The sequence below is a fragment of the Calonectris borealis genome, chromosome 4 (assembly GCF_964195595.1).
Source record: "Calonectris borealis chromosome 4, bCalBor7.hap1.2, whole genome shotgun sequence".
NCBI lineage: Eukaryota > Metazoa > Chordata > Aves > Procellariiformes > Procellariidae > Calonectris > Calonectris borealis.
The window spans coordinates 50,847,168-50,874,857 of record NC_134315.1 but is presented as its reverse complement, the minus strand read 5'-3'; the positions used below and the strand labels follow the sequence as shown (position 1 = coordinate 50,874,857).

Here is a 27,690-nt window from a genome sequence, read left to right as displayed (position 1 = left end):
GAGGAGGGTATTGAACCCCCTTAAGCCTTCCCCTCTGGAGCTGGTGTTTGTGTGACCTCCCTGAGTGGCTAAAATTAGAGGTAGCCAGGTACAGCATCTGTCTCCCTGTGCCTCCTGGGCAGGCGTTGCAGAGCACCTTCCCTTTGGCACGGCCCCTAATCACCCCCTGGTTTCCTGCCAGGGTGATTAGTCTGGTAGCTCCTCGGGTAGGAGGTAAAGTGCAGGGTGATCTCAGCTGTGGTTGGGAAAGCTGCTTGGGCTTGAGCTGAGCAGAGCACGGCTCCTGCAGCGGATCTGGGGTTCCTGGCCTGGGGAACGGCAGCTCTAGGTCCTGAAGCTTGACCTAGACCTGTCAGCTCCAAGCTGAAAAGCACTCCTGCCTGTTTCCGAAGATCCACTAAAGAGGTTGTTTCATGTTTCTGTCACCTGGCATGAATTAAGAGCCTTGAGAAAACATTTTCCGGTGCAGCCAGCTGGGGGAAATATTCAAGGTGAGCCATATATGTGTCCACAGCCAGAGCTGTGAGGCCTAGAGGTGAGGTGATGGCTCGAGAGGCAGCTGGTGCTGTGAATGCAAGAGCTGGAAAGCTAGCAGCCCCTCCGGCAGTTGTGATGCTCTGGAGTGGACCTGAGCACCCACAGGAGACTACTCTGTGTTCAAGGATGGTGTCACTGCTGACATTTTTGGTCTTGAACCCTTCAAAGGAGAAATGGCAAATTGCTGTCAGTTCCTTTTGCATATTTTGGAAAGTTCTAACCCTCTTCCTTGCTCTCCACATCCTTTTCTCTGTACTCTCAGCTTCTGGTCTTGGGGACTCATCTCTGCAGGTTGGTCCTTTGCCTTGCGACTGGCCACCTTTCCCACTGTGCATTTCCAGAGCAAGCTTTGTTTTTTGTTCAAGCCTTCCCTTTCTTTTTTGACTATATTTAATACCAGGTTGATTTGTTCCTGAGCATGTGCTGTACCTGATGGGTGGCTCTACTCACCAGCCTGCTGTTGTGATCGGTGCTTACCAACAGAGTTTTCTCTCTGTTGCTTTCTTTCACAGTGGTCTCTCCCACTGGAGCACTTTCACAGGCTGGGAATTTTGTTGTTGTTTTTGTTTGCTAGTTTTAAGCTCCTTTAACCGGGACTGCAAAGTGGGGCTCATGAAACTTTCTGTTCCTAATGTGGATTTCACCCTGCTCTGCTCCCTTTTGTGATGTCTCTGCTTTCAGCTTCTTTATCTTTGTTGTGTTTGCAGCCAGGAGAATAGCCTCCAGTGAGAAGAAAATGAAGTCCTAACTTGGAGGTCTCTATCCAGTCCCCTGCTCCAAGCAGGCCAGGTAGATAAGGTCGCTCAGGACTCCAGAAATAAATCAAGGGAAGTGCAGAGTTCTAACTTTCTGGGGAATATTTTTGCGTGTGACATGCAGGCACTGCTGTGAGGAGCATATTAAAAATTCATACCAATACAGAGCAGTATTTTCTGTGCGCAGTGCTTGAGAATAAGCTTATGCGTCGTGCACAGCAACATTTGCAGGAAGCAACTCGTTCATTTCATCCAAGCTGAGAATGGTGAAGACAAGATTTAAATGGTGTGGAGTAGAAGCAGGCTTGGTGTGAGACACCATCTCCTTCTGCCAAGACTCCTGGCAGATTTCTCGTCTACTGTAGAGCTGGCTGCAAAGTCCTGGTGTGTGAGGGTGTTGCCTATGCTTACAGCAGAGGGGGAAATCTGTGCACATGGCTATTCAACTCATCCTGCCTCTGTGACAGGTTTGATGTAATTGTGTAAGTGCTCCAGCTGTTGAACCTCGAAACAACTAACAGCCAGGCAGAGAAGCTGCAGCTTCTCCAACCCCGATCTCTTTGCAGTTGTATGGATGAAAGGGGGTAGGACTGCATGCAAAGTAGAGGGGTGTCCTGGGACCTGGGGCTGTCTTGTGAACCCTGCCTTCTGACTGCTCTTGGAAACAGAGCATGGGACACGTGCTTTTGGTACGCAGGCAGTGTTGAAGTGTTTTAGTCTCTACTTTTCTGAAGGCATGACTGCTGGGTGCTGCGCAGAGAGATGTAACGAGCAAAGATTAGTCAAAGGAGGCTTGACAGAAAAGCAGTTGAGGCTGAGATGCTCAGGCAGGGTATCTCCTGCCAACCCCACTTGCAGTGGTTGGTGTCTGAAGGTTTTCAGCAAGGAGGAAGAGTGAGAAGGGATTTGGGGTAGGAGAGCAAATGAGCAGTGGGGCTGCAAAAACAGTGGGTGTGTGGTTGGAACAGCTCTGGGGCATGGGGTGGAGTGAGTGGGACAGTGCTGAGGCAGGGCAGGATGTAGGAACAGCTTGGTTTCGGCTGTCTCATGCCCCTGCATGAAGCATGGGCGATGTATCTTCAAGGTCCCAAGCAGACTGAAGAAAGAGAAGCAGCACTGCAGAGCCAGGGCCAGGGTCCTGCTCATCCACTGCTTGCTTGTTGTCTCAGTGGAGGCCAGATCCTAACAGCAGGAATGACAGCATGAAAATGAGAAACACCATCGGGCTGATACTGTGCAAATGTGTTCTACTGGGAGCTCTGAAAGAAAGGAGTTGGCATGGCAGGCTGGAGCAGAGTTTCTCGCCCATGTGCCCTTGCTGCAGATTGTTGACACACTAACAGGGAACCTTGTGCCACTTAGCACAGCCCGTGGCAGTGGGAACTGTGTGAACGCAAATGGTCCGGATGGGATTTTCCTCCCTGTGTGCAAAACCCTTCTCTCTGTTAGACAGCCAAGTAGGCTTACAGCTAGGCTTGTCTAGCTGCCAGCGTGGAGTAACCAAACACTCCTGCAAGTACTCGCTTTTCTTGCTGTCAGCGTCCCTCCTAACTCTCTGATTCGTCATGGGTATCTGGCATTTCATGGGTATTTCCTAAAGGTCAGTGAAGTGTGCTTTGCAGCACGCATGGGTCTGATCGCTGGCATGGGCTCCGAGGGAGGCATCCCTCTGCAAATCACAGTAAATCGAGGACTGAGTGTCTAACTCTGTACTTGACAAAAAATTGTACACCTATGCTTTTGTGTGTTCCTGGGCATGTATGGCGGTAGAAATGTCTTCTCTGTGCACTGAGTGGTGATACATGGTTGAGCTCTGTCTGGCACATGCAGTTATCCTCACGGGCTGCAGGCATTGGCTTGGCCCAGGAACCCAGCAGAAGCGGCTCAAAGTTGGCCGTGCCTGTGTCTGTTTTGGGATAAAACAGCAGCAGCGAAGAATATCTTGCTGACACACATATCTGCTTCGGGTGAGCTGGCTAATGCTGGGAGGAAACAGGCCCTTATGATAGAGCTTTGGGCATGGCTGAAGGTTTGTTCCTACCTTTGCCTGTGACCACCCACGTGTAGCAGGTTTCTTTTAAATGGTGTGGACAGCATGACTTGCTGCTCCCATCTGCCTGGGGGAGTTTACAAACCAGCTTATGCTGCAGCCAAAACCAACCATGGTAGTTTTGTGACAGGGTCTCGGTTTGTGTCTCAGCCTTGGCTTGCTGTACAGCACATTTTACCCAGTTGTGGAGACCTGTTTCTGTGCCAAAACGCCAGGAGGGTGGCCATGGGACAGATGCAACTCCTCTGCACCATTTGTTCCACTGTAAATTGGAGGCAGCAAAGGAGCATCTTCTAAAGCATCTGCTGTCTGTTTGCAGGTGCTTTTAACCAGGCTTGGTGGGTGCCTGTCTGCTATCACCTGAACTGGGACTTAGATGCATCTAAAAATCAGGCCTTGGTCAGCAAGTACCCAGCATTAAAGCGCCTTTGCAAATAGGGCTCATGGTCCTAAATCAGATGAGTAATCTTAGTGATGCAGATTTGTCTCCTGGAAGATGGGATTGTTCTTCAAAAACTCAACTCTGTTAGTCTTTAGCCTTAAGACAAAGTAGTTGGAGTTTTGGTTAAAACCTTAGTGGCTTCTGTGGAAGTTAACATTAAAACCAAGGCCATGTTGAGACTAGGATAAGCTTCGTGGTTTGTGTGTGTGTGTTATTGCAGGGCAACCTTTCAGAGGGGGCAGGCAGGACTGAGGTTTCCAGTAAAATTTGTGACATGCTCATGAAGGAATGTGCAATCAAAATACAGACTGGCTAGTCTTTACATAGGGGCAGAACAAGTGCTGCAGACGTGGGCTGCTCCAGCTACATTTAAACTTAACAGTTAAACCAAGCAAACACCACTGCATGCCAGGCCCTTCACTTTTTCTTCTGTATCAGTGCAATACTTCGTTTGATCTCCTCTTTCCCACCCTGCCACAGCCCTGAAGACTTTTATTTCTAATCTCCTGCAGTTTGAATAATTTCTCAATAGAAACATGGGGTTTCTGAAACCTCCAAGAGATTCTAGGCCTGGAGAGTTGCATCCAAGCAGTCTCTCAATGCTAGTTTGTTACAGCTCTGAAGATTGCATATTGCAATGGGATTTGCACTGACTTTATTTAGCAGTGATGTGAAGTGTGATTTAGATAGTTATGCTGGTTTAGTACGGTGATGAGTTTGTGCAGCAAAGATGAGCAGTTTGTAAAGACAAGGGGACGAGAACGCTATGGTGGGAAGGCAGTGGGACATCCCGTAGCTGGGAGGGGGAGGAATAGGGAGGATGCACAGATGACCTGCCCACCTGGTGCGTGATATGTCTCATGGAGCAACTGTGAGCAAAGTCTTTCTTCTGGGGAGCAGCGTGTATGTCAGCAGGAGATGGGAGTGGGGCTGGAGAAGGTGTGGATGGGGGCTGGGGAGAGTGAGGTGAGCTTTATCCCAGAGGCAATCTAGAGGTAAAGCCATAAAGAAAAAGAGGGTTGACTGAAGAGCTGCAGGAAGGGGTTTGCCTGCAGATCAGGCATCTATTTTACCCTGCAGCAATCTCCTCTGCTTCAGAAATCTCCATCTAAGGATTCCTGAAGTGGGGAGATGGAAATGGGAATGAAGGCTCAAGCAGACAGACTAGTCTTACTGCACTCCTCTGGTTTAAGATCTAATGGATATTAGCCCTGTCTTTAAAGCGCCTAATGGTACACTGATTTTATGACTCATCTTTCAGAGCCAGTGTTTCAGTACTGTTAGCAATACTGCAGTTTGGAAGTCAACCTGAGGTTGGAAACCTGGGAATCACTGGGACACGGAGTGTACCCTGTGGCGTACGTGCTTGATGGGATGCAATGCTGCTTTTCAATTTGTGACAGCTCACGTAATTGAGGACACTGCCTTGCAGATTTGACTCTGAATTGCAAATACCATCACGATTCTTCTGTTTTGGGAGACGTGTCTACGTGGCTTAAAAGCTGCTCTGCCACTTCGGGTTTGAGTGTGGGTGTGAGACGAGGATAGGTATTCAAACCAAATGTGAATTCAGATTGCGGACCATGGGGGCAAACTGGAACTACTGGCCCCAGAGGTAGGGTATCTCTCAAAAGGAACTGTGTATGTGCATGTTTCCTGCCAAGCCCTCCCCTCTGCTTTCACGTTACCAAATGATGTGGTTTTGCTTTGGAAAAACCAAGGGGTTTTAGATCTGCTTTGTCATGAAAGTGAGAAGAGAAACTGTGTGAGGAGGAGAGGAGGGAAGCGGCATTTGGGGGGCTTCAGGCATGATGGGGCTGACTGCTGTGCCATTGCTGCACAGGCTGGGCAGTACTTCTCCAAAGTGTGATTTCTTTTCTGGTTTTCCTGGTGTGGCTGGCAATCACAGCTGGACACAGGGAGATGTTTTTCTGATGTTATTTGTTTAACAGCAGAGGAATTTATTGCAAGTGCATTTCAAAATAGGGGAGTCCAAGGACCATGTCTTGAGTGTTTTAGTGGAAGTGGGGACAGCTCACGGTGGCTGCTTGATTGATGGGTACAGAGAGTTTTGTGTGGACCTGTGACTGCAGCCTGCTTATAGCTGGCCTGCCTCTGTAAAGGGAGTCACTGATGTAGCTGGCACAAGCCAGCTGTGGCCTGGTGCCTCTGCCTTGGGTAGGGCCGTGCGGCACCGATGTGGGCATGCTCAGCAGAAGAATTGAGCCCTGGCTGGGCATGGATGCTGCCATCCCATATTGCCTTTGAGAGCAGACCCTACCTGCCAGACTGGTATCAAGAGGTGCTCCTGGTGCTATTGGGTGTCTAAGCTGTGGCTGGACTACGCCGAGGAGATTGCATGTCCATGGCTGAGGAATCTGCCCTGCTGGGGCCAGTCATGTGTGGAGTGGAGCCAGAAGGAAACTTGAGTTGCTCTGAGCAAGCTGTTGGGGAAGTGATCCTCGGAGCTGGGCACATCTCGGCACCTGTCTTTCCCCTCTCGCTTTACTGACCTGCGTCTTGCCCTGGACTACATGCTGCAAGGGTGCCAGCGGTGGGGAGCTGCCAACTTAGCACTTGAACAGTGAAGCTGACGCAACTCTGTTAGCAGAGGGATGACATGTGGTGGAGAGCCCCCCGCTGCTACTGACTCGCAGAGCTAGTATGGCCTCCATAAGGGAAGGGCTGATGGCGGGGTGCTGGGATCTGCTCAGCAGAGTATAGTGTGGCGCAGAACCCTGACAGGACACAGCAGCAGTCCCACGGCTGTAGTATGCAGATGTGAATAATAAGGCCTGTATCTGTAGCTTTCTCTATCTGTCTACCAATTATCCTGCTGATGCTACAGGTCAGCGTCTTCCCTTTCATGGAGATTGAAGGTAAACTTCTGGATCCCATCTGCCCCCAAAGCCTAATTAAAACACCTACTCCTAAAACCTCCATCTCATTACGCTCCATCTAGATGCTATGAATCCCTAAGGAGCTCTCAAGTCTGTGTGCAGTGATTCAAAGCAGAGACAGGAAAGATGGCAGATGTTACGTTTGTGTGGAGCAGCATGTCTCAAAGCTGTAATCACCAGGACATTCACCATGGTTACCCGGATGAGACCTGCTTGGGTTGCAGGACCAGTAAGCCCTCTTACAGTGCTCACTTGCATCGGTCACGGACATTTACTTGGTGAGGGGGAGGGGAAGGGCATGCTAAAAGCAAAAATTGCAAAAATTGGCTTGCTGATGCTTAAATATTTTCATTCTTTTCCCTTATTCACAGGAGAACTGTTGAGTCAGCCGAGACCAGAGGGACTGACGGAGATCATCTGTCCCAAGAACGGCAGCGAGCGAGTTAATGTTGCCTTGGTTTACCCCCCCACTCCTACTGTGATCAGCCCTTGTTCCAAGTGAGACCTGAAAGCAGACCCCCATTCCCCTGTCAGTAGACACCAGAAAGCCTACATAAAACATGCCCTCACTAAGCATTTTTTCTGGAAGGTAGCAGCCCCACAGCTTGGGGACAGTTCTAATTATTTGTGGATATAGACAGCCCGCTCAAAGGATCAGAGGTACAGTAAAACGGGTTGAGGTGTTTCCTGAGCTGTGTTGTGGCAGATGCAAGACATAAATAGCGGGCAGGACAGATCAGGAGATAATACAATCATGGTCAGGTTTAGGTAGGATGGGACCTCAGGAGGTCTCTGTCCACCCCCTGCTCTAAGCAGGGCCACCCTCACAGCCGGGTCAGGTTGCTTGGGACCTTGTATAGGCAAGGGTTGATGACTGCCAAGAATGGAGGTGCCACCACCTCTCTGGACTCCAGAGTTACGCTCTTCTCCTGGGGCAGAACTTTTTTCCTTCTGTCCCATCTGAGTCTCCCTTATTACAGCTTGACTTTCATTGCCACAAAGATGCACTGCTGGCTTGTGTTCAATGTGTTCTCCACCAGATCCCAAGCCAGCAGGACCCCAGGCTATGGCGGTGCATGGGGTTGTCCTGTTCTGGGTGTAGGTCTATGCAATTGTCCTTGTTGAATTTCACAGCACTGTTGTTTGTCCAGTCCTCCAACTTGGTGAGGTCCCTCTGGACAGAAGCCCTGCCCTCCTGCGTATCAATAGCCTACATGTCCTTCACTCCACAGGGTGAGGATGTGCTTGGAAAACAGAGCTGTGTTGTGGTGGGAACAAATGTGGAGCAACACTCACAAAAAGAGTAGTGCCTTGGCTTTTTGATGCATAGGTTTTCTTGCAGAACAGAAATGCAGCTGTGGCCTGCTCTCCTTGGAGTGGTGCAGGGGAATTTGGCAGGGAGCTTAGAGGAGCAAGCCAGGTCTTGCTGGTGGCTGCTGCTGTGATGCACGTGGATACCTGTTACTTTCACTTCAGTATCTGAAAGTAGCTTTGGATGCTATTCTCTCGGTTCAGTACCCTCCCACCCCAAAATATGCTCATCCTTCTGGAGAACAGCTTCGGTGATGGATGGCTGTTGAGCTGTCTGCAAAGGTGAAGTTGAAGTGCCCACCTTGGAGCAGGAAACAAAGTAGCTGCCCTGATACTGAGCCACAGGTCACGACTGTCTATTCATTTGGTCCTCCTGTGTGTGTACTTGGCACAGCACATTTCTAACCTGAGGCTGCAATTTTTGTTGTACTGTGCTGTCAGGCTATGCGTGTGCACTTGTCCTCCTGTCCTCCAGCCTGCCTTCCACAGCGTCTAACAACTGTGTCCCAGTTTCATAGTCACTCTGCTGGCAGGAAACTTGTGTTCTCAAAAAGGCCTGTGTTACTTTTAAAGACCTCATCCTCCCTATTTAGAAGCCTAGAGAAAATTGTGTGTCTTAGGTTATGCATCATTATGAACCTTGCTGCTCATGCTACATTACTTTTTCTTTATCCTTTCCTCTTCCAGATAAATCGTCAGTGCTGGTGCCAAAGGTTTTCCACCGGACAGAACATGGCTGATGCTCTGCAGTGCTCCCATCTCTCCAGTTGTGGAGTTGCATGCTGATGGGGATCGATGGGACTTTGGACTCTGAAACGCCGTGGGGCAGGGGCAGCTCCCAGGTGGGGGCCTTGTGGCTGGAGTGGACGCAGGCAGCTGGAGGTCGGGGACAACAACAAGGCATGAAGCAAAACGATTGCTGCAGATGGCAGGGCCACTGGCCAGAGGGGAAGCACTGGGGATAGGATTCTGTGGACCCATTGATCGCGTGTTAAAAACCCATTTGGATCTCATGATGAATGTAAAAAATATTCTTGGTACCATTTAATTCAGACCTGCTTGGAGGAAAGTCTCTTGAAATGAGCTGTAGCGGGATTCCCTGGATTTGTTCCTGGACAAGTGAGTTTTGTGGCAGTTGGCCAAGGCTTTGTTGGGGAGGGGGTTGATGCTGTGAAGCCTTTAAAATTGCTCCACTGCAAAGCAGTTGGCTATGTCCCACACAGCAGGCTTGGGTGGTGGCCGGCAGAGCGGGAGGAGAAGCAGGCTGGGAAATGTTTCCTGCCTTGTGCATTCACATACGCTGTGCCATGAAGCGGTAAGGATGTGTTGTAATCACGCAGGGACAGAAGAAGGGCAGTCAGCATGCCCCCGCACCTGCCATTTCTTCCTTATCACTAGCCCCCAACAGCTCATGGTCTGCCACATCTGGATGCTCTGGAGTTGCCATTGCGGTACTGTCCATACATTGTGGCCACTAGAGCAGCAGAAACCTAGACCTGGGTCCTCTTCCTAGCAAAGCCACCCAGGCATTTTTGTGTGGAGATCTAGTGAAACAGCATGTGGCTGTGTTGTGCAAACTGGCCCTGATCCCCTTAGGCTGGCCCTGGAGCCGTGCTTTGTGGGCAGCCATTCTCCCCTGGACCAGATGTGGAAAAGGGCAGGCTGAGCACTGGCACCACAGTGCTGATTTCTCTCCTGACTAGGTGGTTTTGAGGACTTCTAAGATGTTGCTGTCAGTTTGTGCCCTACAGCTGAGCCCTGATAACTGGGCTATATGAGTCCTGCTCCATGCAAGTAGTTGATTTAGTGTAAATCAAATAGGAGGCAAGCATTTCCAGAGCCAGGATCCCTTCATCAGATGCTGGTGGAGGACTGAGAGATGAGGGACTTAAAATGCTTGTGTTAATGTACAGCTCTTAACCCTTGGGGCTGTGATGGCAGGCATGGGGCAGAGGCCCTTTCCCCCAGACCTGGGATGGGTGGTACTGGTCGGCAGGCAGTCCCCACCAGGATGCAGGCTGGCAGGCCTGCAACCAGTGAAAGACAGTGACATGCATCCTGCTGGGACCTGCTGCTGTTGCACAGGTGACATTCTCCTGGCTTCTTGTCCTTCAAATACCAGCCTTGTGTGCAGGGCTGCAAATATCCCCTTTGGCAGGAACAGTGGGAAATGCAGGGCAGAATCCACTCTAGTGGGAGATTGCAGGGGCCAGGTGGAAGAAGCCATTGTGCCTCACTTCAGGGGGAAAGCTGCCAAAAAAAAAGCTGGCAGCTCAGTCAGCTGCATGTCTCTTCAGGGTATCATTCCAGCTGAGGAGAGAGCATGGGCTCAGATTTCATGTGTTGACCTGCCACCTCTGGCAGTAGGTATTTGAACCTTTCTTATGTCAGTGAGAAACGTTAATTGATTGTGCTTCTGTATTGCTGTAGATAAATTGGGAACTAGAAATTGCCTGTGGTGGCTGGAGGGAGTGGAAGGGAGGTGAGATCTTTGAATGGAGTCAGGAATAGTGCTAGGAAACTCCCTTGTCCGGAGTCTTGCTGCCCATGAGACATGAAGGGCCCTGGTATAGTCAGAACTTATGTTAGAGCATTCCCTACTGTCACCTCCCGTGCTGGGCAGCCTTCTCCTCCTCTCTTTGCTGCCGCTCACCTCTCTCTTTCCGTTCTCCATAGGAAGAAACTAGCGATTTGTTGCTGTGACGTTGCGTGGAAACCACGTTGTAAAGAAACCACAAACTGGAATCCTTTTCCAGCTGGAGGCCTGTTTCCCAGTGCGCCCATCTGGTCTGGGATGCGTGAGCTTTGAAGGAGCGAGAGGACAGAACAGACGTCTTACAGCCTGCTCCTTGGGACCGCAGCCCTCCTGCCGGGGCATGCCACTTCAGCGGGAGCATGGCATTACCTGGCCTTCACAGGCACTTTGCTGTGTGCACTGAAGCTGTAATGCCGGGAGTGTGGCAGTATGGAGATCAGTCTAGTTGGGTCTATTTAATATGAAATGGTGATCACTCATCCGCCCACTGTTTAGTAACTGGTGTAACTGTGTTTTCATCTGTATTTTTTTAATATGCAAAAGCCATTTAATTTTCTATGCAGTTCAAAAAGGTCTCCCCTTTGCAACTGCCAGGTGGGAGATCTTTGCAGGAGAACTAAGCCAAGTGGCTGGTAGTTCTTTTGATTTTGCAGTTGCTCTCTTTTAAGGATGCATGCTGGAGTTCTCTGCACATGGTGTCCCTTTACTGAGCTCCTGCCTGTTAGACCCCACTTAACATCCCTGAGCCCCAGGGATGAGGGCCCCGTATTTTTGAAGGATCTGTCATTTTTCATGAGTCAAGCTACAAGGAAAGAGGACTTGAAGGAAGTGCCCTAAGAGCAGAGATACCCGAGTTCAGAGCATGTATTATATTCCTGTTCTTGTCCCTGCTTGGAGAGTTACTGAACTGTTAGAAACGACTAAGGCCTCAGCGGAGCATCCTGCAGCCTTTACTGAAAGCGTATGAAGAGGGCAGAAAGTACTGGGGCATCAATTGTCTCCCCATGGAGCTGGCAGAGAATTTAACCCCTTTGGAATAGGAGGAGAATCTCCTGGTACTAGATGCCTACTTCACTCGAGAGGACTGCGCTGGTTTTGCTTATTGGTTTGCAGATCCCGTGCTTGTTGACCAGTTGATTTCCTACTGAAACTGGTGCAGACAGGTTTGGAAGCAGAGCTGGCAAGTTGCTTTGCACTGCAGGACTGTCAGCACCTGGAACATGTCCTGGAGTATCTTGTGTTAGGCTCTGAAGCAAAACCTGGGATTCAAACCTGCATCCGTCCAAGTGAAACTCCCAGGATAGCAGCTTTGCCTTCTGCTGGGTCTGTGTAACATGTGAGAAATTGCATGTCCCTAAGCAGCACACAAATCACAGAGATAGAGTGAGAGGAAGCCTGAAGGGTGATGCTGCACATCTAGCTCATCTTAGGGCTTGCAGGGGTACTTGGAGGCCTGTGGCAACTGCAGAGTGTCCTGGGTGACGGGATACCTCTGCTTTAACTGTGCTAAAGGCAAAAAGGTCAGAGAAATAAGATTGTTTCCAACTGCCACAAGGCCAGGATGCGTTTGACTAGTCTCCTTTCGTGGCAATGCTATTCTTTCTGCATTCTGCCTCTGCTCTGAGCTTGGGGGATTCAGCTTTAAAGTTAAACAGAAATAGAGACCAGATTGGGATTTAAGCTGCCTTGTGGTCTCTCAAATCAGATGGAAGAGACTGGGGGCTGTGGAAGCACGGGACATCTCCCTTGCAGCATCCCCCATGCTACAGTTCCACAGTGGCTGTGAAAACTCACTAGTGTGTTTGGGTGCTGCTTTCCCAGGAACCCAAGATGCGCTTGGCTGTGCTATAGCGCCGGAGTTTACATGGGGTCCCTGTTCCCTTCCCCTTTGTACCTCTGAGGTGGTTAAAATTTGTCAGAGCAGTAGGGGCTCCTCACTGTGAGGAGACGGATACGGTTGTGTTCAAGGGAACTGCAAATGGTATTTAGGAGCTCACTAAGTGAGGTGGAAACCCACCGGCTCACTCCTGCAGAGCCAGATCCCAGAGCTCAGCTCCTCCCGTGCCCTTTGGGTGGGATCTTGGGCTGGCATCCTTGGTAACGGCAGTGCGGGGAGGTGGAGATGCTGCACTGCAGTAAGCACAAGAAGAGGCAAGTAAATGGGCCTCAGTGTAGCACTCATCACGCGCTTTCATGGCTCAGTTCATGGACTGTAATTGCAGGTATTCATATAATCTACATCACTGGGCAGGACTCTGCGCGCACACACACATGCATGCCCAGATGTACACGCACCACACCCACACTCGCCCACACATCCTCGCCAAAACGACTGAAAATAAAAGTGATCTCAATCTCAAGGAGAGGCCTGGCTGTTTGATTTGTTTTTCCTGTTCCAGTGCCTCCTTGGGCCCTGCCTCTGGAAGGGTCTGCACCTAATTGTACATCTGGGGTTTTCTGAATCTAGGAGCCAGAGCTTTTAGGAGCACCGTTAGCAAATGACACCGTTAGCAAATCATCAGGAGATTTGGCATTGCATGAATCTAAGCATGGAGCCCCTTGTTTGAATTAACATCTGTGAACCATTGCCCACTCTGCAAGGCAGGTGATTTCTGGGGAACAGCTTTTTCCCTATAGTGTTTAGGGTGTTTTGTGGGTTTGTGAGGCAGCTCAGCAGTTCTCATTGGTACCGTGTTGTTTGCTTTCTTTTAAAGCTTGGTTCCCTGCGAACTCTGCTCAAGTGCCACGTTCAGAGGGGAGAGCAGTAAGACAGATGGCCCTCTGCTTGCCAACATGGGTGTCAGCGGGAGTGCCAGGAGGGTGAATGGAAAGTAGAGAGCGAGTCCCCTCCCACACAGCCCCGAGTAGCTGTGTGTGACCCCACTTCCATCACCACCCTCATCTGGAGGAGAAGACAAGACAGACCTCTGTGGCAACCCCAACCAACACAGTGATGCTGTGCAGCAGGTCTAGGGGACGGGATGGCAGCATCTGCAACAGGATGCTGGCGTGCCAGAGTGAGAGAGGAGGCAAGGCTGAGGGCGGGTGGCTGGGCCCCAGCTGCCGCAAGGCAGATGAGGAGATGCCAGGCTTTTTTAGGGGCTGGCAGATGTAGGTGCCTGCATCAGTCAGGTGGGTGCCACATATGCATCAGCCTCCATTGCTGAGGGACAGAAGGGAAATCTCTGAGTATGTGCCTGGACTGCGCTCCAGGGCTGTGGGAAACACCAGCAGAAAATTAACCGACTCATGATGGACGGAGAGGCCTCCTCCTTTTGCCTTCACTCATGGCTGAGAAGACCCAGAGGGCTCACATGTGTCTCCTGCCATCCACCCCACCCCACTTGTTGACTGCAGATTAAGGAATATGGGGAAGAGCACGAGGCATCTTCCCTGGGCAGGGAGGGGATGGGGGCCAGCTGAATCAATCTGGTGGCTGGGAGCTGGCCACCTGCACCCCATGGGTGTCCCAGATCCGTGTTTAGGATGCCCTGTGCAAAGTCAGGAGAGGAACATGGAAGCATAAATAAGGTGTCTGTCCAGTGCATTTTCCCCATAACATGGCCAGAGCTTCCAGAAAGCTGCTGTGACCCCAAAACCAGGAGGCTACTCAGCAAAAGCTCAGGAGAGCTGATGGCAGGAGCATAAAAGCAGAGGAGCTGCCGCAGAGGAGCAGGGCCGAGGGCTGGCGGGACAGGCAGGGGGTGAGGCAGGCCGGGCACGCGTGGCATATGCCCACGACAATTCTTCATCCCCGACGGGGAAGGTGGGAGCCGGGGCCGGGGCCGAGCAGCTGTCGGGGTCTCACGAAGCCCAGCGCCCGCGGCGGCCCGGCGAGGGGGGAGGTGGCGGCGGCGAGGCCGCCCCACGGCCCAGGGGCGGGCCGCGCGCTCTCCCCGCCCCACGACGGGCCGCCGTCCCCGCCGCCGCCATGGAGGAGCAGAAGGAGAACCGCCCGCAGGCTGCCCCTAACGAGGCGCCGGCGCCGCCCGCCCCCGCCGCCTGCCCGCCGGTGAGTGCGCTGGGGCGGCGGGAGGCGCCGGGCGGCCCCGCCGGGCCCGTACGGGCGGTGCTGGCCGCGTCGGGCATGCGCCAGCGCCCCCGGCCCGCCGCTGCCCCCCGCGCATGCCCAGAGGCCGCCCGCTGCCTGCCTTCCCCAGACCTGGCCTCGCTGTGCCCGCGCCCTCCCCGGCCCTCGGGGTTCCCGGGGCCCAGGGCGGCCTGCCCGGGCGGGCCGAGTGCCGCGTTACCGAGGGGGCGCCTCCGGTGCCACGGGCCCTTCCGTCTGCGCCCGAGGCCCGGGAGGCTCCGGCGGCTGTGGCGGCGGCGGCGGGCCTGGGGGAGGCCGGCCCCGCCGTGTGCTCGCCCCACAAAGGCTGCGAATAACCGTTTAGAGTCAAAGCGCCTTTAGCTTCTCCTCTTAATTTATTGCTTTGTTTATTTTGCACAGTACCGGACATCTGTCTGTCCGTGCGTCAGTTAGTTAAGGTACCGAGAGAAACCTCTTCCTGCCCGTTGAGGTTTGGCCAGCTCGTACTGGAGAACTAACTTTTTCTGTTGAAACTGGGCCACGCGTTCAGGTTTTGTCGCTTAGAGCTAGTTTTTGGCATGACTTCAGAGACGTGCGTTAGTATCCCTTCATTCTGTCTGTTGGTTTTTATGAAAGTGAGAAGGAAAACGGTGTTTCAGAGCAGTATTGATTTTCTTACCCGTCTGTAAGCTAGTTCGGTCAGTTTGATCATGAGTGAAACGGTGTGATGTTTTACTGCATTTGGGGTCAAAACGATACGTAAATTTTAACGCTATAGCTTCTTGTTTTGGGCTTCTTAAATGACCTTCGGATTTCTCTTTCTTCTAGGGTAGGCAGCATTGTAGGATCAGTGATCAAGAAACTAATGGGAAAAACTCAACTGCCAGTTCGAATGACTTCAGTGATCCAGTTTACAAAGAAATTGCTGTAACCAATGGTTATATCAACAGAATGACCAGAGATGAGCTCAGAAGTAAACTTGCAGAGTTCAAGCTTGAAACCAGGTTAGGCTGATTTGTAAACCTTTTGATTTATCTTTGAGAGCAGTGGAGCCATAAGGGATGATTATTTTGAAGTTTGAAAACACACCACAAAGTGAAAAGCAGACATGCCACCAGTTGTTTCATGTGCAGTCTTGATGCAGCTTTTGTTGTAGGATGTGATACTGCTTAATGTGTTATCAGAAATGTGCGCTGTCTTAATTGGTAACGCAAAGAAACGAAAGAATATGTAACAGTAGGTTACTTCTCAAGATGTTTTTGGTCCAGGGAAAAAGATAGGTCTGAAGGACCACAAGGGTTCTCAGGTGGTGTTGCAGACCATCAGTGTATAGAAACTTACTTCAGAACATACGTGTTTTTATTTACTGTACCCAGTACAGATCTGATATTGGATAGAACCTCTGTGGTGATAGGGCTCAGAATTTAATCAATGCAGAGCACAGATACCTTTAGATGGAGAGTTTGCTAATCTGAATAGGTGAGAGAGAATGATGTGAATAGGTGGGTGTCCTATAAACTGGATTTGTGCTCATTGAGGAGGGAAGGGCTAGCTATGTAAGAGAGTGGTTCCTGCTCTATCAGAAAAGGCCTGCAAGACCCTTTGATACTGCTGTGGCCAGGCAAATTTGAGATGTTGAGAAGAAGGTCAGCTGGGAAAAACAAAGTGTGTTGTTTCTGTTGGCAACAGTTACAAGGAAGTAGTGGTGGTGGTGGTGGTGGGGAGTTAGCAAAGTGAGAAGCTACTGCTCTGGAGGAAGAGGGAATTTGGAAGGTGAGATGGAGTCTGAAAGGAGAATCTAGCTTTCTAGAGAAGAAGGTGACTGTTGAGGGAGGATGTGGAGAGAATAAAAAAAAAGGAAGGAACAGAGATTCATTTGAAAAGAATAAAAGGGGAAAAAAAATGGTGTGGGTGGAAAGTGCAGCCTGCCACCTCCACCCTGTCTGTCTACAGATGTTCTGGCTGTATGTTTTTTTTAATTTCTCCTTTAGTTAAATTACTTTGGCTCCTCAGGAGGAAAAAATTTTATCACTACCTGGTAAGATTTTTAGTAAAACAGGTTAGATTTGTACAGCTATTCAGCAGTTATTCTGATTTAAAAAGCAGAATTCAAATAGTAAATTATGTGTTGATGGTTTCCTCCTAGGTTATTAATTTTCTATTTGTGTTTTTTACTCAGTTGTAAATGTAGGAAGTTTTGAACTTTTCTTTTAGCTAAGCTAGACTTCTTTTGTCAATATCTTCAATTAAGTTGGTCAGAATATGTCTTACGTGTAAACAAATAGTGCATCACCTCTAATGTAGTGAATTGAGCAGACTGCCACACACCATCCTTTCCCTTGGGGTTATTTTGATAGAACATCATCTCCTCTTTCAACTTCTTTTATAGGTTCGATGAAGAAAAAGGTAATTTTCTCCTCTGTCAGCTCCCATACTGTTTCAACTTTGGATGAACTGGTCATTGAATTAAACTAGATTAATAAACCAGGGTGGGAAAAGAGTTACCTGTGTTTGCAGAAGGGGCTGATGTTGTCAAATGCAGGTTTAGTAGTCTGATCCCAGTTTTTTCTTCTGGATCAGTGGGCTGCTTTTCTGATCATACCACTTGCTACAAGTAGCTCTTATGGCTTCTGTGATTTCATTTGCAACGTGTAATTTTAAAAATAACTTCCTTTAAAGAGTAAATTGTCCTTGTTTATTCAGCTCTGGTTTGGTACATGGCAGTTCTGGCACCTGCACTTGCATATTACAATGTTTGTATTAAAAAGATGCAGTAAGTAACTTTAATCATTTGCCACTGTGAATTTTTGTGTTAGCCAAAAACCTCTTGAAAAGCAGGATCTTGACCAGGAGGTTTTTCTGACAACTGAAATCTTGAATACTTTACTCTAATTGAGTTACTCAAGCTCAATTTTAAATTTAAATTGAGACAAATTTAAAATGTGGGCGTTTTAGCTGGGTTCTGCATTATCTGTGCCACTGATGCAGAAATACCTCCGGCATCAGTCGCTTCAGGCAGAGGGCACAGGGAAATACGGATGAAGCAGTACTGCTTCCAGGGCCAGAAGTTATCTAGGAGCAATCTGCAAAGACTTGGGCTTTGCAAAGGCTTCGGCTACCGAGTCTTGCTGAGCTGGAGATGACTGCAGAGTGTGTCTGCACTGTGCTTCCCAGTCTGTCTCCAAATACTGATATTATCCAGATGTTCTAGTTGTTGGGGGTATCCCAGATAAGAGAGCGTTAACTGTATGATAAAGTTGAATTCAGACTCCATAAGTGCTGGTGTTCAAAATGAGGTTAATAAATGATGAACTTTCAAATGTTAAATATAGCTTCAGTTCTACAAGGGTGAAATAATTAATTAAATGAGAGTGTAATCTTTGTCACTTTCCTTATCTCTTTAGAGGGGTGAAAGATGTGCTGAAAAAGAGACTGAAAAACTATTACAAGAAACAGAAGCTGATGCAGAAGGAACCCATTCATGGAGACAGCTACTATGACTACATCTGTGTTGTTGACTTTGAAGCAACATGTGAAGAAGGAAACCCACCTGAATTCACACATGAAATAATTGAGTTTCCTGTTGTCTTACTGAACACGCATACCCTGGAAATAGTAAGTGATCTAATTACTGTGTCAGTATTCTGTCCTTCGATGCAACTTCTTTGCTTCAGGAAGCCTAGATTAGTTTTTTGGTAGATGTTGAACTTTTTTTTTTTTTCCCCTCCCCATAAAGACCTATCCTCTGTGCCTCTTACATACCAACAAAACTTTCTTTCTATTCTTAGAGCATCTGGAATAGATCATGCTCCTGCAGTTGACTCCCTCTACTGATATGAGGGACTTCCAGTTTCTCAGTCATCCTCCCCACCCCACCCCCACTTCTTTCCCTGTTTTAAGATCCACAAAGCTATTTCTAGGACTCACGGGATTCATCATAAACAAGAATTAGCAAATTCTGTGGTCCTGTGTGAGGCATCTAGAAGAGACTAATGCAGAGGTCTAGAAAGTGGGATTGAGTGAACTCTGCTTCTTGGTGGGCTAGACTATTTCCACAATGTACCTGACAGATTGACAGCTGTGTAACCTGATTTTAAACATACTTAGTAGGCATTTGGCAGCCTCAAGTGCTCTGTTCCAGTACAGCTTTCTTTTAGGAAAAACTACTTGCTGTGTAACTGAAACTGAGTGGCTCAGTGAAATGGAGGAAGTCTGCACTCCTCTGACTAATGGTTCATTTATCAAGAACTTCTAAGAGGAGGAGGATGTGATACTACGTTACAGTGTAGCTGCACGTATGACTAACTGCAGAGAGAGGATTGTGCAGATTACGAAGATTACAAAGATTGTTTTATTACCCTTAGAGTAGTAGGAAACAGCGTGGTTTTTTTCCTCCTTCCTCCAAAAGGTTTTGTATAGCAGCAGGGATTTGGGGCTTTCTTTTTTCTATGAAACTTGCATGTAGTCTTCACTCTTGTACTGTTCAGTTTCCCAGAGGGAGGTCATTGTGTGTATCTCTGGCTGGCTGGCATCCAGAGGTGTACGATTTGCATGCAGCCTCTGAGATGTGCGGCCGGTTGCCTTCCTTGCCCTCCTTGAAACGTGAGCCTTTAGAGATACTACCTAGAAAACATCAGGCTTTGCTCATGCCTCTCATTTCTTTTTTCCTTACTCATGCTCTCCTTTTCCCAAATCCTCCCCTTTATTGCAGTCTGTCCTTCTCCCCTCTTACATCCACATCCTTGCTCTTCGGTGCCTACTGGCTGGGAGGAAGGATGTGTTCCAGTTGGAAAGCCATCCATCCATCCCATTGGGAATCTCATGATGGCCAGTCAGGGCGCTCATATTGACTGGGGAGGTGCACACTCATTTTTGCCTCAAGCAGGGCAAGTAGTCGCTATAGCCTTTCAGCTATGGGCAAGCCAAAGAAGTTGCAACCTAGCGTGCTGCTGCTGAGTGTTTGATTCTCTGATTACAGGAGGATACCTTTCAGCAATACGTGAAGCCAGAAATTAATCCCAAGCTTTCAAACTTCTGCATCAGTCTGACAGGAATCACCCAGGTAATTTGCACTTTTGGTTCTTCAGGAAAAAATATGAAGAAGAGATGTGGTGTTGATGTTTTCAGACTGGTAATCTTTCATGGTAACTTTTCTGTAAGGCTTGTTCTCATAATCCTTGTTTTCCCCCCCCCAGTTATCACAGAATTGAGTTCAATAAGTTGGTCATTTAGGTGTTTGTAAAGAGCTGTAGGGAAAAGCATTCACTTTGTAATCCGTGTGTAGAAACTTGATCTTTAGCAGAGGAAAGCACCTTTTTAATTGCATCAGTTCCTTTTCTAAGATTTTTATTCTAAAGGGTTTAGAGTCTTACGATGGCAATGGCTTGTGATCAAGTGACTTGAGCAGGAGCCTGGGAAGCAAGCTCGAAGGTTTTAATGCAAGTTCAATAGCTGACTAACCTTGTTACCTTTATAGATGCGATTTGGAGGTTGGCTCTTTTAGTGGTGCTTTTGTGGTGCTTTTTTTTCAGTTTGGAAAAATCTGTCTAATTGTCTGCTTATTTTAATGTGTCATCTGTTTCTAAAGATTTTTGTGAAGCCAACTTAGTGAGTGATTCAGTGAGTGCTTATATACCAATATAATTCTTACACTTCATGCTGGTTTTTTTTCTGAAAAAATGCTCCTCACTTTTGTTTTTTTGGTTCTCTTAGGACATTGTTGATAAAGCTGATACATTTCCTCAAGTTCTACAGAATGTCATAGAGTGGATGAGACAGCGAGAACTGGGAACAAAGTATAGCTATTCCATGTTGACAGATGGGTATGTCCTTACGTAACCTTCAGCATGATCTAAAACTGCAAAACAGCATTTAATCTTTATGAGAGTATTGTTAAAGGTGGATCATGACATTGCCGTTTTGCCATTTTATTACAATTTTAGCTTTTGGGAAAATCAGAAAAGCTGAACTGAACAATTTGAAATGAAGCTTAAATCCATTAGATGGCACTGTTTCTTTCCTAGCTTTCTGTATGCAACTAAATGACACTGAATAGACTTTTTATCCTTTTTTGTTGTTGTAATTCTCTGTTTACGTCTAGTTTTCATACAGCACAAAATACCTGAAAATAACATTGTGCAATTTCAGTTCTAAGCAACTCCAATGCTTTCCTGAATCCGAGGTTTCAGAGATGTGTGGTGGTTGTGTTGTATCCTATGTGTGTTAGTGTTACTGTTAATACACCCTGCATATTTCACCAGAAGGCAATAATGGATTGTGCTGTTTATCGAAGGAGAAGTGGCTAGCACAGAAAGCTCTCTGCTTTGGCTTAGAGGACTGTGGCTCTGGTGGGTCCCAGCTCTGACAAGCTTTGTGTGTGAGGGATTGACTAGTCCTTCAGCTGCCACCTGAACTTGCTCTCTCACAAGGTCTGCATGGAACATCAAGTCCCCTAATGACTGCACAGTGAACAGATCTTGAGATCTTGATATATCTGTGATGCAACATTGTTCTTGTGATCTTAGCTTTGTTATACGATGAAAGATACTCTTTGAGCCTTATCTTATATAGCACTGGCCCCGGAATTTTTTTGTAGGTGATGCTTGCTTTTTAGCTCTGAAACATTACTATTCTGTTAACATGTCTGCTTTCCTCCTTCTCTTGGAAGGAGGTATTTAAGTAGCCCAGAGAATTTTTAACATTAGCCATGTTGAGTTGAATGATGCATTTTCATGTTGCTCGTTTGCCTGAGTAAATCTTCTGCAGTGCTGGATTAAAAAGGCAGTCCTGTGCCGCTCTGTTACAATGACTGTGTCGAACCAAAGGGAGACGAACCCCGAAACAAAACTGGAGTTTATGAAAAAAGAGCATGGGGGATCTTAGTATGACTTCCTAACACTTCTGTCAAGTAAAACACAAATAAATATTCTAGTCTATAATATGAGCGGTTTGAAAAATAATGCATCGTAGGAGATGAATGGATACATAACGAAACCTTTTTTAACTAATCCAACTTACCAAGTGGGAAAATTTTTTTGGCCATGAGTCTTTTTTCTCAAAATTCCTGGAGATTTGGACAACTATAAATCACAGGTCTTTTCTGATGAAGAACCTGTATCTCTGAAATGTGATTGTGTCCACTGTGAACAGTGAAGCCGTTTAAAAGCTGTCACACAAGACTTGAGGTGTACAGTTTAGATCCGTGTACACCTTAAAAATAAGGAGTTAAAATAATGTCATTCCAACTTTAATTTAAGGAACTGTGATAAATACTGCTATTTGACTAATTTTTTACCTATGATTAGGTTTCTATCTTTGGAAGCAACAGTGAATTTAAAAAAAGAAAATGCTAAAGCAAAACTGATGCAAGACTGGTTATGTTACTGGTCCTAGAATGCGTCTGGAATTCCCTTCCAGGGGAGTCCCCTCAGTGAAATTCCTCAAGGAAAATAGGTGCAGTGAAATCTGTCATATAGGTGAGATTGTGTAGACAGCTGCAAGAGAGGGGGGAAAAAAGGCTTTATTTTAGCTTGAAGCTTACAAACTTGTTGGAGTGGTTCCCTTCAGGAAGGCGGTCTAGAAGTGCATAGGGTTATCATTTCATCTTCTTTCCATAAAGGTCTGGTTCTCTTAAAACTAAGTGCAGTCTTGGTTCAATAACCTACGTTAAGTAGAGAGACATATGCATACCCAAGTAATCGGGAAAATGTAAGGTGTCACTTGCTTCCCCAAGGGCTTTGTAAGCATCTAGTTTATTGGCAGTTTTTGGAGTAGATGTGGTAGGTGAAGAAGTTGGCGTGCTATTTTTTGTTTGAACCATCCTGGACCTGACACCATCCTAGTGAAAATCTTGCTCATGTCATTATTTGTTTTCCCAATGATTAACAAATTCATATTAAAAAATTCTTTACCATGATTATAGCAAAAGAGCTTTTCCTAAACCATTTTCCTTCTATTGACCACCAAAGAAAAGACAGCTGTTTATGCTACCTGTGCAATATGTAGAACGCAGGGCATGTGAATTTCATCTTACTAATGTTTTTCTCTTTTCTCTTTTGACTTTTTAAGTTCTTGGGATATGAGTAAATTCTTGAACATCCAGTGCCGTATTAGCCGTATCAAATACCCTTCTTTTGCCAAAAAGTGGATCAATATTCGCAAATCATATGGGAACTTCTATAAGGTTTGTACAGATTGTTGCTTCTCTTGCGGGAAAATTTGGTTTAAAAGTCTAGAATGTCCTGTTGTGCTTGTCATCTTTACTTGTGTGGTATAAAATTATAGCACTTAAACGAGTCGCCTGGGGTCTGATTTTCAAATGTGCTTCATGCCCAGATCTCACTTTACTAATTGAAGATCATATAATCCACTGCATTTTGATTTTAATCTTGTTTTTAAGAATCAGGAGATGCTCCATGAAGGATTGTCTAAAAATGTCATACTGGTGCTCTCAGATCAAGTGTGTCTTTGAAGTAGTTTGGCTGAAAAGACTCTGTATTGATTTTTCAATTATTTTTTCCTGTTTTCATGTACACTACAAAACTAATTTGCACCACTACCCTCAGATATCTCCACTTTTGACAGTGTAATGGGAACAGAGAAAGATCATAGAATCATAGAATCATCAAGGTTGGAAAAGACCTCCAAGATCGTCGAGTCCAACCATCAAAGCAACACCACCATGCCCACTAAACCATGTCCCTAAGCGCCTCATCTACACGTCTTTTAAATACCTCCAAGGATGGTGACTCTACCACTTCCCTGGGCAGCCTGTTCCAAGGCCTGACCACTCTTTCAGTAAAGAAATTTCTCCTAATGTCCAATCTAAACCTCCCTTGGCGCAACTTGAGGCCATTTCCTCTTGTCCTATCGCTCGTTACTTGGGAGAAGAGACCAACCCCCACCTCGCTACAACCTCCTTTCAGGTGATTGTAGAGTGCGATAAGGTCTCCCCTCAGCCTCCTCTTCTCCAGGCTGAACAACCCCAGTTCCCTCAGCCGCTCCTCATAAGACTTGTGCTCCAGGCCCTTCACCAGCCTCGTTGCCCTCCTCTGGACACGCTCCAGCACCTCCATGTCCTTCTTGTAGTGAGGGGCCCAAAACTGAACACAGGATTCGAGGTGCGGCCTCACCAGTGCCAAGTACAGGGGCACGATCACCTCCCTGCTCCTGCTGGCCACACTATTTCTGATACAGGCCAGGATGCTGTTGGCCTTCTTGGCCACCTGGGCACACTGCTGGCTCATGTTCAGCCGGCTGTCAACCAGCACCCCCAGGTCCTTTTCCTCTGGGCAGCATTATTGCAGATTAGGACATATCTGCAGTTGGATCAAATTGTCAAGAGAAAAGTAATACCAAGTTCAGTGCTGGACCATATTGCTGCTTTCTTTCACTGTCAGATTACCATAAAATGAGTTATTTGAGATTCTAGCGAATTCCTAGTCAGTCTACACTAAACCATTTGTTTGAATATGATTTCAGCCTAGCTGACAATCTTCTCTTGAAGGGCTTTTTCATACTAAAGGTAACCTCTAGAAAAAAAAAAGAGGTTAACATTTAATAAGAGAAGAGCTTTACTTTGGGCTGAGCAAATATTACAGGGTTGCTCCATTTCTCCCTCTATTACTGTGCCTCCTCTGCATGACCGTTTCTGTTGGAAACATGCAAGAACACAGAAGTCTTGTTAGTCCTATCAGCTTTAACCTAGACATACATTCTTTTTCCTTCTCTGTTGAGCAGTGAGTGCTTTTTCATCAAAGGCGATGAAGATTGTAACTTAGAATGAATCTGTTTCTTTTTGCTTTTTGTGATTTTTTTTTTCTTTTTTTTAATAAATGCAAACAGTTGTAGCATTTAGAGTTGTTCAGTGCTTCTGTTTAGCTATGCTGTGCTGCTATTGAATCTGTTGTTATGTAATAGTAATAGATAAAATCAATGACAAGGAATGTATTGTAACTTTCCTGTGCAATATCGCACAACCTGCAGATATATCTCCCCTGCCCAGTTTGTGGGTGTTATTATTGGAGTTGCATATTGCAACTGTGTTGTCACCATTCTGGCTAGCTATTAAATCCAGTAGTATGGTGCAATATCCTGGAACTTGTCATGTCCCATGTTCCCCCACCCCAACCACCATCACCAAGAGAGCAAACTAAAGTTTTCCTTTAAAGTTATCCTTTTGTTGTTCTTTGACCTTTCCAAAGCACAAATGTATATTTAGTAGTTAATCAAGAGAGGACTTGGGGCATTTGCCGGTGCAGCACTTTGCATGGATAAGTCAGTTAACCTTCCTTGTCTGTTCACGCTGTTGGTCATCCATTTAAACATGGGCTGCTATAGGTGTTGCTGATCTGTTCCTGCGGTGTTTGGAGGCATTCAGAAGCTCAATGTCAGTGGGAGTCAGGAGACTGGTGCTTCTTTAATCGCTTAGCGTTTAAAAGGAAAACCAAAATCTGACTCCCTCTGCAATGCCACTTTGGGTGGTAATTCCTTTTTTTATAAAGCTTGTTAAACCTAGCTAGGCCATGGCTTCCACCGTTGCCAGCACTGGCACATCTTGAGCTGGTGCTGGTAATGGTGAGAGGCTCTTGAGATTATCCTGAGTCTAGACAAGCTCCTGTTGACTATGTCTCCTCTGTAAAAATGAAAGTGTCTGTCTCACCAATATGCTTTGAAATTAAATTGTTAGTGATCTGAAAAAAGGCAACATGAAAGTAGTATGTGACTTAAGTAGGCTTAAAATCTGCATATGTTTCTACTGCACTGTGTTAGATTAAAAAGACTTGGTACAGAACCTAATTCTTGAATGTGGTTCACTTTCTCCATCAGGTTCCTAGGAGCCAGACCAAGCTGACAATCATGCTTGAAAAGCTGGGCATGAATTATGATGGGAGACCTCACAGTGGACTTGACGACTCTAAAAACATTGCAAGGATAGCGATAAGGATGCTGCAGGATGGCTGTGAACTGCGAGTGAATGAGAGAATGCATGCTGGACAGCTTATGACAGTCTCCTCCTCAGCCCCCTTAGAGGGAGCCCCTGCTCCACAGATGCCCCGCTACAGAAACTAGCAGTTCGGGGGTTCTGCCTTAGGAATTGCTCTCAGATACCCGCTGAAGACTGTTAAGAGCTTATTAAACAGCCACCTCTGCCAACCTGTCTGCAATGCAGAATCTGAAAGCACCTTAACTAATCATCTCTGTTGAAATAGAGGAGTGTGGAAGCTTCTTGCTCTTTGAAGCCTGTGTTACAGCAATTTTTTTTTTATACTGATGATTTTTTTTTGTTGTTGTTTGCAACTTTTCTAGCAGTAAGGTTGATATGTGGAATCCAGGCAAAGTGTTAAGCTTTTAAGAACTTGTAATTTAAACACATGCAAAGATCAATTGGGCCTGCGCGTTGCTGTTCCACCCCAGCCTGTGGGTAGTATTTATTCACTATGCCATACTCTAATGATATCTAGCATCTGATTATTCATTGCACACGAATAAGACATTGCTGGAAGAACTGAAATAGCAAGTGGTTGGGCTGGCCTTTCCTGATAAGGCACTCTTCTAAGGGTTCTTGCTGGTAATTTTTTTTTTTTCGTTACAAAGTCTAGGAGAGATGGGAGCATGTTCATCAATTCTAAAGCAGTAGAGAAGTACTGTGTTTTTTGGTTTGGTTTTTTTTTTTATTTAAGGGACATGTTTCTCTGCTTCCACATCAAATAGAAGAGCTGTGTATTGAATAAAAATTCCATTAATGCAGTATGATAGTAATTTTTTTTTAACCTGTATTTAAAAAGAGAAGGTTCTTCAGTATCTCCTATTCCTGCTACACTCATAGCTGCACTTCATTTAATATCACTTTTAGACACTGTCAGCTATTGGGACTTAAAAATGAGTGAAGTAAAAATAAGTTCAAAACATGCCAGATTGTCAAAATGTTGTGCTATCAGGTTGTTATGTAAAACAAAACAAGAAGCTTCTAGTTCATGGTTAAAGACATGCTTAACTATTTTGGTACCTTCCTGTACCTCTGCCACCATGAAGCTATGCCTTTATCTCAAGATCTAACATTGGAAGATTAATACAATTTTATTAGTAAAGGCCACATCTAATTATTAACAACTGCTTCTGCTTTCTTCCTAGGCCCCAGATAAGGTGATATTCAAAAGAGGCCAAAGTGTTAATTTGCTTTGTCTCCATGGGCTGTTAGGAAGTACAACATTGATGTGATCAGCTCTGCATTAGAATGGCTTGTTCTGAAAAGCAGAATTATGTATTTTGGTTGCTCTTAGTCAAAAAAAAGTTAGTTTGGTATCCCTGTATTATAATTCATTCATTCTTTCTGCCACTTAGATTCAGGAAACAAAATAACCAATTCATAATAAGGCTTTGTTGAGAACATTGACTGCTTGGCTAATCAAACTCCTCCCAGCTCCCCTTGCTCTTCTGACTGTTAAAGCGGATCAATGGAAACGAAAATATTCATGTAAGAGAGAGAAGTATTGGTTAATTCTCAGTTGCTTTCTTCCTACGTGTGAAGCAGTTTTCTTTCCAGAGTCACAGATTAAGACAGCCACAATGGCTTTAAAATGATGTTCATTTTTTCTCTGAAAATAAATACTTGTTCTACTTGTAGAGTTTCGTTGAACTTCACAGTTTCCTTTCTTTCTGTAGCAATACTTGATGTATTTTCAGAAGGGTAAAATCCAAATCTCTGATATGCTTACTCTGAAAATACCGTTTATTTGTCAGCCTATATTTTGTACAAATTGTTAATTATATATTTGCTTTTCACTCTAGCAACCATAGTATCCTCCTCTTTGAAGAACCATGGTAATGTACTTTTTTTTGTCTCTGAGTTACTGTGGTGAATGTTTCTGTGATAAAATTGAGTCTAACTCAGCAGATCTCCCTGTGGGGTGCTGGCAGTATCATAGACTTTGTCACTAGTTCTTTTATTTACAGGTCTGTAACCAGGCTCACAGTCCAATGAAAAACTTTACTTGTTACAGATTATACTACAGCCTTCATAAGTGAAGAGCTGTTGTAATTTTACGTCACTTATTTTAAGTACAGAGTTGTTTATTTTTGTTAAATAACTTCAAAAAGATAATTTGAGGTAAGGTTAAATATTAATAAT

At 46.4% G+C, this 27,690-nt stretch overlaps 2 protein-coding genes across 5 annotated transcripts in view; both read left to right on the top strand.

Moving 5' to 3' along the window:
• Positions 1–12,891, top strand: part of MFHAS1 (multifunctional ROCO family signaling regulator 1) — a 37,008-nt gene extending 24,117 nt beyond the window's left edge. Inside the window, exons 2-4 of one of the 2 annotated variants that reach the window (XR_012673547.1) lie at positions 7,056–7,182; positions 8,683–9,114; positions 10,672–12,891. Coding sequence is in view for 1 of the 2 variants with exons in the window: in XM_075149516.1 (XP_075005617.1) it covers positions 7,056–7,182; positions 8,683–8,686 (131 nt within the window). In the remaining variant the exon portion in view is untranslated. Of the gene's footprint in view, positions 1–7,055; positions 7,183–8,682; positions 9,116–10,671 lie in introns of those variants that run through there. The other variant, XM_075149516.1, reaches the window with a different exon arrangement.
• Positions 12,892–14,422: 1,531 nt separating this feature from the next.
• Positions 14,423–27,185, top strand: ERI1 (exoribonuclease 1). Of its 3 annotated transcripts, none has more exons than XM_075149515.1 (7): positions 14,430–14,543; positions 15,395–15,565; positions 17,966–18,176; positions 19,540–19,623; positions 20,274–20,383; positions 22,629–22,743; positions 25,389–27,185. In XM_075149515.1, exons 2-7 carry the CDS (start codon positions 15,513–15,515, stop codon positions 25,629–25,631), a joined length of 816 nt encoding a protein of 271 aa, XP_075005616.1. In that variant the 5' UTR covers positions 14,430–14,543; positions 15,395–15,512; the 3' UTR covers positions 25,632–27,185. The 3 variants fall into 3 exon arrangements, with proteins under 3 accessions (XP_075005615.1, XP_075005616.1, XP_075005614.1); XM_075149513.1 differs by having other exon boundaries at positions 14,438–14,543; positions 15,390–15,565; XM_075149514.1 differs by lacking the exon at positions 15,395–15,565 and having other exon boundaries at positions 14,423–14,543.
• Positions 27,186–27,690: the final 505 nt, after the last annotated feature.